Genomic DNA, 12278 nt, shown 5'->3' on the forward strand with positions numbered 1-12278 from the left:
TTCTCGACCTGTAGACTAGAGATGAAGGTCATGAGGCCGAACCACCTGGGTTGGTGTGAAGGCCCGCTGTACGGGTGCTGTCTAGGTGTGGCACAGTGGTTAAACACTCGCTTACTCACTGAGAAGTTGGCAGTTCAAATCCGACAGCCACTCGGTGGTAGAGGGATAAAGCAGTCTGCTTTCAAAAAGTTCCCAGCCTCAAAACCCTATGAGGCAGTTCTGCTCTGTTCTTAAGGATCGATAGAAATCAGAATTGGTTCAACAGCAGGGGGTGAAGTATGGTTTCAAACATGTACAATATGAGATGATTGCCTCTCCCAAATCCTACTTCATTCTAGAAAAGATTTGCAGCAACTGCTTCTGATCGGCCCTTACTTCATTTAGGCCCTCATCTCCTCCAATGTTTGTTCACACTTAAATTCAGCTCCGTCTGACTTTGGTGACAGGCTCTTGCTTCTCTCTGCAATGCCAGCCCTCTACACCTTTTCAAGTCCTCTCGCTACCATCATAGGCTTTTTTACCCTCCGGTCTACATGCAGATCATGAATTCCTGGCCTGCTTAGCTCACCTCACCAGATTTCTCCTCCGTCTGAATTATGCATGACTTTTCCAGGTTTTGGAAACTCCACCGAAGACACTTGACTCGCTTGGCATCCATCTTTTTCCCCAGAAGTGACTGATAACACCCCATGTGGCAAGCCCACTCCCCTGGAAACAATCCAATTATGTACATAGAGAAACAGGAGCACTGGTGGTGCCTTGGCTAAAGCACCCAGCTGCTAACCTCACGCTCATCAGTTCAAACACACCAGTCTGCTTCCTTAAAGCTTTACAGCCTTAAGGACCCTGTGGGGGCAGCTCCATCCTATCCTGTGGGGTCACCAGGAGTTCTGAATTGACTTGATAACGGCGGGGTTTTTTTATTGGCGTGGTTTTTGTTTTGAAGGAGCTGTCTCCTGCTCCCCTTTAAGAAAACTGGCTCTTTAATGGCCAACTTTCATGGAGAAGAGTTTCATATTCGTCTTCATTGTTATCTAGTGGGCTTTTACTTTTGTTTCTGCCTTGTTCAGGCTTTTATTTTCTTGAGTTTCATGATGTTCATACATTTGATACTTTCCAGATAATCCCCGCCACTCTCACACTTTATGCAGTGTCCTGTGATCAGGGGTGGGCGCATTCAGCTGGGTCCTTTATCTTCCTGAGAGGTTTCCTCCTTGTCTTTGTACTTCTGAGGCAAGATGTTCCAGCTCACATTGTACCTTCCCTGCCCAGACCTTGAACAAGCCAACTCTCCAAGGACCCCACCTCCCTCTGCATGAGAAACATTTAGAGATCCAGTCTTACTCTGAAATTGTGGAACTAAAAAGGAAGAAAATAAACCAGAAATGGGGGTAGCCAAAGTATCCTTGAAAATAAAATTGTTTTTTACTGAAGAATTCCAGCTGATATGGGTGGAAGGCGAGCTGTGAGGATTTGCAAAATGACCATGTTTGTAAGGCTGAAACCAGCCAAGCAGTTGCCATCAAGTCAATTCCGTGTGCGTCAAAGTGTGAGCTGGGGTCATCAAAGGCGATGAGCTTTTGGAAGGAGCTCACAAGGCCTTTCTTAAGGCAGCCCACTGAGTGCACTTGAGCTACCAACCTTTCACTAAGTGGGCCAGCATGTAGCCATTGGTATCACCCAGGGACTCTGTAAAGCCAACCTTACACTGGAGGAAGCAAGCTATCACCACCTGAAACTTGTGACAGGTCTCAGTGTCACGACAAGCTGACAAGTGCTATGTGAGATTCAGTCATTGTGCTAAGGGTCAAGAATCAAAATGTCTATATGCTACGGCTGTATTGAGAGTCCTTGTACAAAGACGTCACATTTTTTAAAGTAGAGGGTCAGCAAGAAAAGGAGAGCGAGACTACCTCGGGGCTGAAGCAGTGGGCTCAAACACAGGAAGGATGGAAGGATGGTGCGGGGCCCGGCAGGGGTTTGTTGTGTTGTGCACAGGGTGGGCTGTGAGTCACAGCCTAGTCAGCAGCACCTCACAACTAAAGTGGTCACATGCCACACAGCTCACCCACTTACAATTTACAGTCCAGGAGATTGGCCACGTTCGTGGAGTTGCCTGGCCACCACCACAGTACTTTTTAGAATATCTTCTTCATTTCTAAGACAACTCATCCATGCCCCTAGACCGCCATCCTTGCCCAGGCCTACTAGACAGTCACTCTGCTTCCTGGCTTTGCGTTTGTCCATCCTGCACTTTTCCTACAAATGGAATTGCACATTATAAGCTCCTTTCTGACTGGCTTCTTTCACTCAGTAGACTGTTTCCAAAGCCCTCCATGCGCTGATGGGAAATTGGGTTCTTTTCTGTTTTTTTTTTTCCTATTATGCTCCATGGTGCCATGATAGTCAGTGTATAAGTTTCTATGTAGAACATGTTTTGTTTTCTCTCAGAGGGGAATTGCCAGGTCAGTTCAGCCTTAACCTTCTGAGGATCTGTTAGGCTGTTCACCAAAGCGGAGGTGCTGTTTTATATCCTGACCAACACTGTGTGAGGGTTCCAATTTCCGTTGCAGTCGTCCTCATGCGAAGACTAGGAGCCATGATGGTGCAATGGTGAAAACCTGCTGCTGTTAACCGAGAGGTTGGTGATTCGAACCCAGCTGTTGCTTAGGAGAAAGATATGGTGGTCTGCATCCATAAAGATTTCCAGCCTTAAAGCTATACAGCTGACCCAAAGGCATGTGGTTCAAATTCACTAGCTGCTCTTGAGGGGAAAAGGATGGGTAGTAACTCCTGTGTGATTTACAGCCTCTGAAGACCCACTGGAGGGTCAGCTGTGAGTCAGTTCTCATTCGATAGCATGTAACAGCAACAAGAGCAAATCTCAGATGATTGCTCCTTAGAAGCAAAGGTGGTGAGACTCGGCCTTAAAAATACTTTGAGCATATTTTCAGGAGGAACCGCCAGTCCTTAGAAAAAGACATCATGCTGAGAGTGGTGGAGGGTCAGAGAAGGAGAGGACGACCCTCGACAAGACAGATTGACACAGTGACTGTAACAATGGCTTGAGCCTATCAAAGACTGTGGAGACGACATAGGGTGAGGCTCGGATTTGTTGTTCCTAAGGCTGCTAATGTGAGTCAACTATCTGGCGTAGAACAACGACGTGACTTGGAAAGGACCCCCCTAACAGTGGGTTTGAGTTTTCAGTGCGGTGTCTGCTTTGCACCCTCCTGGCTGTACGCATCCTTTGATGTGCTCCTCTCCTTGGGAGAAATGGCTATTAAGATTCTTTGCCTATTTTCAAAGTGCGGTTAATTGTCTTTTCATTTTGAACTGTGACAGGGGTTTTCTTGTTTTGTTTTTATATTCTAGATGCACGTCCCTTATTAGATACATGATTTGGGTTGTCTTGCCAGGATGCTGATGGTAGCCTTTGAAACACAGCAGTATGTCTTACTTCCCCCCTCTCCTTGACTTTAAAGAGAAGGCATTTATTTTCTCCTTGCATGGAGGCTAACCAAATAAAGCACAAAAGAATTTTATTTCATTTTTATGAGTTCCGGCTTATCTGTGTGATCTCAGATACATCGTAAAACATTTCTTTCAAGCTAGAATGTTAATGTAGGTATTGTTAAGATGCCAGTACTGCCCAAAGTGATCCCCTCAGTACAATCTCTGTCAAAACTCCAATAGCCTTCTTTGTAGAATTAGAAAACCTCTTCCTCAGCTGTATATGTAAAGGTAAGAGGCTCCAGACAGCCCAAGCAATATTGTAAGAGAACAACAAAGTGGAGAAACTTAAACCTTGTGATTTTTAAAACACACTTCTCACACTGGGCCAATAGGCAACACCATGATAGATGGAGAAGAGATAGAAGTTGTTAACAATTAGAGCTTGCTCAGCTCCACAGTCAACCAGCAAAAAACAAATTGCCCTGGAGAAAGCTTCTGTCAGGGGCTTCTCCAAAGACTAAAATGTGCCTGATTCAGGCCATGGTCTTCACAATTACTTGCTATGCATCAGACAGCTAGACACTGACTAAGGAGGACAGAAGAAAAAATGATGCCTTTGAGTTATGGTGCTGGAGAAGGATACTGAACATACCATGGATGCCAAGAAAGCAAATAGGTCTGTCCTGAAGAGGGGAAAACCAAGTTGCTTTCTGGAGGCAAGGATTTGGAAGCTTTATCTCATATAATTTGGGCACTTGGCCTGGAGAGACTGGTCCTTGGGGTAGGCGAGGAAGACCCTCGGTGAGATTGAGTGACACAGTAACTGGGGAAATGGGGCCAGGTGTGTCAGAGTCACTGAGACTGGCTCAGGACAGTGTCAGCTTCAGACTTATTATACATAGGATCGCTATGAGTTACAGGCAACTCAAAGGCACAGAACAACAATACAGCTATAATAGCAAGCTCTGGTGTCTTAGTTTTAAGGAGTTGAACTGTCTTCCCCAAGGTAGGTGGTTTGAATCCATCAGCTTCCACTGGAGGAAAGATAGGCAATCTGCTCTTTTGTAATTTACAGCTTCTGAAAACTCACTGGAGGGTCCGTTATGAGTTGATTCCCACTCAGTGGCACATAACAACAATAACAGAATGAACCCCCCCAAAACAACTCTCACGAATAAAATAAGAATTTTTAAAATTTTTTGAAATGAAAAAAATTTTTGCAGACATTACAATGAGCGAAATAAGCCAGTTACAAAAGGAAAAATATTATATGGTTTCACTTACATAAAAGGCAAGAAAAAGACAATTGTATGAAGGCCAAAGGGTATTAGGGGTTTCCAAGGATAGGAGAGAGGGATAAAGAAGAGAGAGTAATGGTGATAGCAAAATCACATTGATTAAGAGGACAATCGCACAGCCAGTTATTGACATGGTTTTCAGCATGTTGTTATGTGCTGTAAAGTGGCTTCAAACTCATAGCGACCCTATGTACAAGAGCCCTAAACCCTGCTGTATCTGGTGCCAACCTCACCATCTCCGACACATCTACCCCCATTACCCCAATCACTGAATCAATCCACCTCATAGAGGGTCTTCCTCTCTTGTGCTGTCTCTCTGCCCTCCCAAGCATGATGTCCTTCTCCTTGCAATATGCCCAAAGTATGTCAGACGAAGCTTCAGAATCCTTGCCCCCCAGGAGCAGCCCGGTTTCACCCTCTCCAGGACAAACCTGTTTGTTCTCCTAGCAGTCCGTGGGATATTCACCACTCCTCTCCAACACCAAAGACATCAATTCTCTTTCTATCATCCCTAGTAACTGTCCAGCTCTCCAGTGCGTAACACGCAATTGCGAAGACCATGGCCCAGATCAGGCACACCTTCGTTTCACCAGGTTACATATTTATAACAAGTTGACATGGCAGTAGTTGTGTGATAGCTGTATGTGCTGGGATGACAAAGGAAAAGAGTAGCTGCTGAGGCTGCTGCTGTATGAGTGAACACTCCAAGGGATTGGGGTCCTTGGTTTGAGGGTTTAGGGTCATCCCTGGTTTTATGGGGCACCCCAATTAATTGGCTTAATAACATGCTTAGTGTGCCTCCTAGTTCATTGTGTAGAGCCAGGGGTCTTAAAGGCTGCAGAGTGGCCAACCCAGGTGCAATAACTATTCTCTGTTCCCTTGAATTAATAGAAGAGAGTTAGGAATAGCAGGAGGCTATGAAATACGTAGCTGACTGCCTCCATGAACAACTGCCTCCTTTGCCAGGAGACCAGAAGAATGGATGGTGGGGGCTACCGCTACTGAACATTTTGATCAAAGAGTCCGTGAAAGAATCTTGATTAAAGGGCAGTGGGGAATGTAGACTTCTGGAACCATTCCGAGTGGATGAACTCCTGAAGCTATTCTATTGCCCTGAGATTATCTTTACATCATAAACCAAAAAATATCCACTGCTGGGAGTAATTGGAAATTAATACCTTAAAAATACGTATCTTAAATGTTTAGCTTAAATACAGGAGGTGGGAGGGGAAGGAGCATTATGATTTGGTGTTGTGGGTTTTTAAAAATGCTGTTTTATTTACAGAATTTGTATACTTCGTTTTTCACACCAGTTCTTTCACATTTCTTCACCACCCCTCATCAATTTGTGCGACCATATGATTAACCTCCGCCTCCCCCGGTCCGTCCTTATCCCTCTGCTCCTTCCCTGCCCCCCCTCTTGGATCCTCATTCTACAATAATGGTCTTATACAATATTCATCCTTATGGGGCTGAAGTAGCTCACTCAGCATAATGCTCTCCAGGGTCTCCCACGTTAGGTAGTAATTTACAAAATCATTGCCCCTGCATGCTGCATAGTATTTCATTGTGAGAATGAACCATAATTTCTCAATCCATTCAATTATGGTTGGACATTTGGGCTGTTTTCATGTTCTTGCAATGGTGAATAATGGTCCTTTTAAAAATTATTATGGTCTTTTAAGAGCTCTAAGGAATCAAGCTGAAGAAAACTAAAAAAAAAAGGAAAGAAGAAAAAAGAATTTATTTTTAAAAATTTAATGTAGGAAATTTAAATGATATCTTTGCATTGAAGACTTCTGTCTTCACTCTACTCTCTCCCCATACCTATTCAATCTGTATGCTGAGCGAGTTACTAAAAAAGCTGGACTCCATGAAGAAGAATGTAGCATCAGGATTGAAGGGAGACTCATAAAGAATCTGTGTTATGCAGATGGCACAACCTTGCTTACTGAAAGTGAGGAGAATGTTAAGCGCTTGTTGCAGAAGATCAAAGAATACAGCCATCAATAGTGATTATATGTCAGTGGCAAGAAAACAAAAATTCTTACCATTGGACAAACAGGCAACATCATGATAGATGGAGAAAAGATTAAATCTGTCAACAACTTCTTAGTTACATCCACAATCAACACCACTGGTACCAGCAGTCAGAAAATCAGGAGACATACTACAGTGGGAAAATCTGCAGTCAAAGACCTCTCCAAATTATTGATAAGTAATGATGTCAGTTTGAGGACTAAGGTGCATCTGATTCAGGTCATGGTCTTTACAATCACTTGTTATACATCTGAGAGCTGGACATTAAATAAGGATGACAGAAGAATTGATACCTTTGATTTATGGTGTTGGAGAAGAGTACTGAATATGCCACGGACTGCCAAAAGAACAAATATGTCTTGGAGAAAATGCAGCCAGAGTGCTCCTTTGAGGCAAAGATGATAAAGCTTCGCCTCACATACTTTGGGCATTGTTGGTAGGAGAGGCTATTCCTTAGAGACGGACATTATTCTTGTGAAAGTGGAGGGTAGATGAAAAAAAAAGGAAGACCCTCCCCCCAGTGAAGTGGATTGACACAGTGACTGCAGCAGTCTCTAGTGTGTCAGGAAGTGTGAGGATGTCATATGATAGGACAGAGCTCAGATCTGCCATTCATAGGGTCGCTATGGGTCGTAGTTGACTCAAGAGCACCTAACAACACCAATAACGATCTTCACTGACTTATGAAGAGAGGTGAGATGGGAAAGCATTGTGTTTGTTCACAGTTTTACACCTTGCATCCTTGGAGAAGGACATCATGCTCAGAAGGGTGAAGAGACAGTAGTGCATGAGAGGAAGGCCCTGGATGAGATGGATTGATAGAGTAACTGGGGCAGTGGGTGTGTTGGAATTAGTGAGACTGGCTCAGTGCAGGGTTAAGAGCTGCTGTGCATAGGGTAACTATGGATTGCAGGCGACTCGATGGCACATACGAACAACAACAACAACATTGTAGTGCTACGAAAGGTCAGCTACTTTGAATTACTAGCTGTGCCTCAGGAGAAAGCTTTCTTCCTATAAAGTCTTATAGCGTCTGACTCCTGAGCGAGGCTCACACGAGTTGAGATCAGTGGCATGTTTAGTTGGTGCAAATGTTTAATATGATTGCTAGCCAAGAGGTGGGAGGTTGCAGACCACGCAGAGGTGCTTGGGAAGAAAAGCCTGGAATTCTACTGTTTAAAAGCAGCCATTGCAAACTCCACGAATCACTATTGCTAGAAGTCTGGACAGCCTTGACTCATCTGGTTTGGCTTTTGTTTGCTATCGCAAGAGAAGCATGACACTAATGTTTTTACTAGCAAAATGCAAAGTATATTAATAATATTTGGGTATGTTTTGGAATAAACCTCTGAAGAGAAGAAATTCTTTTTGGGGAAGAACGTATTTCTTATTTGGGTTTCCAAAGCCAATCATTACATCGATTTCAAACGTTTATTTGAAAACCATTCTTGACTCCTTGGTTACAGCACCCACCAGTGGCCCTCGGACAGTGAAAGTTTGCTTCCTGCTATACTTACACCTGTTCTAAGTTTGGCATGCTTAGGGTTGGGGGTCTTTTAATCGCCCCTTATCCCACCTTTGTATCCAGTTTAGCTTTACCTTTGTCCTCCCCTTTGAGGCAGGTGAGGAAAGTCAAGACTGGGTCCAGGAGTCTGCTTTCCTCCCCTAAAAAAGGAATCTCAGTTGCAACAGAAGCTCACCCTTTAAGCCACAAGGAAGAGTACGCAGGTGTTTTCAGGACCACCTTGGGTCACAGGACCTTTATGTTGGGGCAGCTCCTGCTCCCTGCCCCCCCAGCTCCTCCTCCTCCTCCTCCCCGCTCTGCTCGGTTCTCCCATCCTACAGCTCCCACTCTCCCACCCAGCTTCTGTGTCCCTCCCCCAGCTCCCCTCCGGCGCCTCCCCCAGCTCCTCGCAGTTCCTGATGCACTTTCTCCCTCCTCCCTTCCCTCCAGCCCCACCCCTCCTGACGCACTGCCGTGGTCTCCCCTCCCCTGTGGCCAGGCCTCCTCCCACTCCTACTGGTCTTTATGCGCTTTCTCCGCTCCCCTCCACCCCCTCCCCTCTGGCTCCGCCCTTGGCTCCACCCCATAGTGACGCAGTCGCAGTCTCTCACCCCGCAGCCCCGCCCCTCCAGCTCCCCACTTAAGTCCTTCCCGCTTCTCCCACTCACCAGCTCGGCCACCGGGTCCCGCAGCTGCGCCTTCCCACCAGCGTGTCACCTTCACCACGGCTGCTGCCTCCGCACGCTCCGGACACTCCACCATGCCGAACATTATGGTCTTCAGCGGCTCCTCACACCAGGACCTGTCCCAACGCGTGGCCGACCGGCTGGGCCTGGAGCTGGGCAAGGTGGTCACTAAGAAGTTCAGCAACCTGGAGACCAGGTGGGCCAGGGACCGCCAACCTCCCCCCCCCCCCGCCCCCGCCCTCTCCTTGCCGGGGCGGGATGGCAGCCGTGCTCCCTAGCACAGCTGCTGAGGGCTCCGACCCGGAACACCTTGCTCTCCAGCCGCTTGCTGGCCCTGGCTCCCTGGTAACCCCCAGCCACGAGCCACCAGCCTTGCAGGGCGCGGAGCAAGAAGGCGCGCGTATAGCGCCACCCTCTGCTGCCTGGTGCTGAGGGACTCCGCGAGCTCCCCACAGGCCGAACCCTAGCGTGGTACCCCGTCTGCACCCAGGGCGCGCTCCCCTCAGGCTGAACCCCAGAGAGGCTCCCGGTCTGCACCTGCGGCGCTTCCCTGCGCGCCAAGTCCCGGGCAGGCCCGCGCTGGTCCTGATTCAGGGCTGGTGCCTCTCATACGCTCATACTCATACGCTCATACGCAGCGGGCGTGGGAACCGGCAGGCATGGGAGTCTGTGGTTGAGCAGAGGTTTCCGACTGAGTCCAGGGTGCACGTGCCGGCTTCTCGGCGCTGCCTCAAAGATGGTGGGCTTGTAGCTTTGGGGATCAGGGACTCTGCGGTGGCTCGGCCACCATCCAGAGGGCTGGTAGTTGGAACCCATCCAGTGATGCTGGAGAAGAGAGGCCCGGCCAAGGGGATCTAAGATCTGGCAGGTGGCGTGTGCGCCATAGGCTAGGCGTCGCTTGGGGGAGGGCCTGCGAAGACCGGAATCCTGGCCAGAGGCATAGTTTCCGTAGATAAACTACCGAACCCAATGGCGTCTGTCAATTTTATGGGCCAGTTCTGCTCCCACAGTTTTGCTGTGAGTTGTATTCCATACCTAGAAAGGCTTTACATTGAGAAACAAGTCTTGGTTTGTGTGTCATTATTTCAGGTGGCCTCTACCTCGGACTGTCAGGTAGCGCTCAGAGCAGCGGCTCCTTTGACACCTGCCCGGGGCTCTGCTCAGCGAAGCTCTTTGGCCAGTTTCTGCTTGATCTCACTTTCCTCTCTCCCACTCCCTGGTTACTGATAATTTTTTATCTCTTTGGCAAACAACCAGTTTAACGAACGTTTCTAGCAAATGGTGCTGAGACAGTTGGGCATCCACATAAAAAAAACCAAACAAAAAAAACAAAAAACTTCACTCATACTTCCCAACATGTCCCCAAAATTACCTTGAAGCCCATCCTAGACTGAAATGCGAAATCTAAAACCATAAAACTTCTAGAGGAGAAAAATCTTTATGCCCTGGGGTTACTTCTCAGTATCTACCTTGTTATGTGCCATCAAGTCACCTGTGACTCCTAGTGACCCTATGTACAACAGCACTGGCCCCTGCTTTATTCTGAGTCAACCTTATTGTCTCTGACACACCTACCCCCATTTCCCAGTCACTGAGTCAGTCCATCTCACAAGTTATATGACTATGTGTGATGGGGATAGGGACCCCTGGTGGCTAAGGTTAAGTTTTGGACAGGAATCCAAAAGGATTTGAACTCACCAGCCACTGGGAGGGAGAAGCAGTCTGCTCCCAGTTGGATTTGGGGAGTCCCATTGGGGAATGTACTTCTAGAGGGCAGGAAGGTGACTTATGATGAAGGTGGTCTGTTGTGATGTGTTCTTGAGCCAGATTTCTAGTTCTCCGGTGACTTCTTCAAGGTGACACATGACAGTTGAAGAGTGAGGAACGAGTGTTGGTGCCTAGACCGGGGTGAGAACACCCAGCTTTGTTTGTGCCCTTTGAGATGGGGGTGGGGTCAGAGGCACTGGAGGGCGACTGAGCTGGCCCTCCATTGCCATGCTTTTTGCCAGGGTGAGTCGAGTTTCCTTCAGTAGCTCAAAGAACAGGAGGGAACAACCCCCAGCAAAGCCAAGTGCATGGGAGCCCCAGGGCCGGAGAGCAGAGCGGAGCAGCACTGCAGAGGGTTGTCATCCTGTGACCTGTCAGAAACACATTGCTAGGGCCTGCCTTCTGAGGTGGCTTGGGGTGGATTCAAACCATCAACCTCTCTGTTAGCAGTTGAGTGCCTAGCCGTTTGCACCACTTAGGGGTTCTAAGAGCTGGTGAAGAAAGGGGCGTGAGCTTTTATTCAGGAAGAAGTGTAGTAAGTTGGAAGGGGAAATTTATGTGGGACATGGGTTCTGAAAGCAATTCTGCTGCCCTTCCATGTTATCGTCATAGCAGAATCCTTTCCTTTGTTAAAGGGCATAGCTGATCTAGATCAGAAGTTCATTGGTAAGTAAATGTTGAATTTCTCCTAAGTACACTGTACTGTTGGGTACAATTCACTTAGACGTTCACGCATGGGAGTTTACATGTTTGAAGAATGTTTACATTTTGTTCTCTTGTTGTTAGGGGCCATCGAGTCGAGTACGACCCATAGCGAACCTGTGAACAACAAATCTGAACCCTGTTCAGGTTATAACATACTTAGTATAATTACAAAAATTCAGTATCACAAAGCACTCAGTTTAAAGTCTGTTTATACAGCCACCTTTTGTACTTTCCACATACAGTGAGAAGGGTTAACTTCAGCACTGTGCTCTTTCACCAGTCTGCACCTGTAGGGAAGTTGAGTGTATGAAATGTTCTGTCCCAGGTACTCAGCTAGTAGTCAGATTTTTACTACGTGGTACTCAAAGCTGTTGCCATGGAGCTGGGACTGACTCATAACTGACCCTCCAGTGGGTTTTTAAAGCAGTAAATCTCAGGGGAGAAGATTGCCCATCTATTGGGGCTGCTGGTTGATTAAAAGGGCCAGAGAGACACAACCTTTGGGTTAGCAGCAAGACTCCCTACAGACAAGGCCAAGTGGGAGGGTGAGAGGAAGGGTAAAATTGGCCAAGAGTTCATTGCAGGGTTCTCTTCCCAGATCCCTCGCTGAGCCAGGACCAGAATCTGGCTTCCTGTCCCTGAGCACTCAGCTTTTACCTAAAAGTTTGATAGTTCCAGCCCATCCAGAGGTGCCTCAGAAGAAAGGCCTGGTGATCTGACTCTTACAGGTCACACCTTAGAAAGCTCTATGGCGGACAGTCCTGTTCTAACCTACCTGGAGTTCCCATTAAGTTGGAACAAACTTGATGACAAATGGTTTAA

At 47.2% G+C, this 12278-nt stretch overlaps 1 protein-coding gene across 1 annotated transcript in view; it reads left to right on the top strand.

Annotated features, from left to right (window-relative positions):
• Positions 1-9055: 9055 nt before the first annotated feature.
• Positions 9056-12278, top strand: part of LOC102859451 (ribose-phosphate pyrophosphokinase 2-like) — a 25326-nt gene continuing 22103 nt past the window's right edge. Inside the window, exon 1 of the mRNA XM_006892370.1 lies at positions 9056-9180. Coding sequence (XP_006892432.1) covers positions 9059-9180 — 122 coding nt within the window. The 5' untranslated portion in view covers positions 9056-9058. The remainder of the gene's footprint in view (positions 9181-12278) is intronic.

This window comes from Elephantulus edwardii, unplaced genomic scaffold (assembly GCF_000299155.1).
Source record: "Elephantulus edwardii isolate Elephantulus edwardi_28Jun2011 unplaced genomic scaffold, EleEdw1.0 scaffold00115, whole genome shotgun sequence".
NCBI lineage: Eukaryota > Metazoa > Chordata > Mammalia > Macroscelidea > Macroscelididae > Elephantulus > Elephantulus edwardii.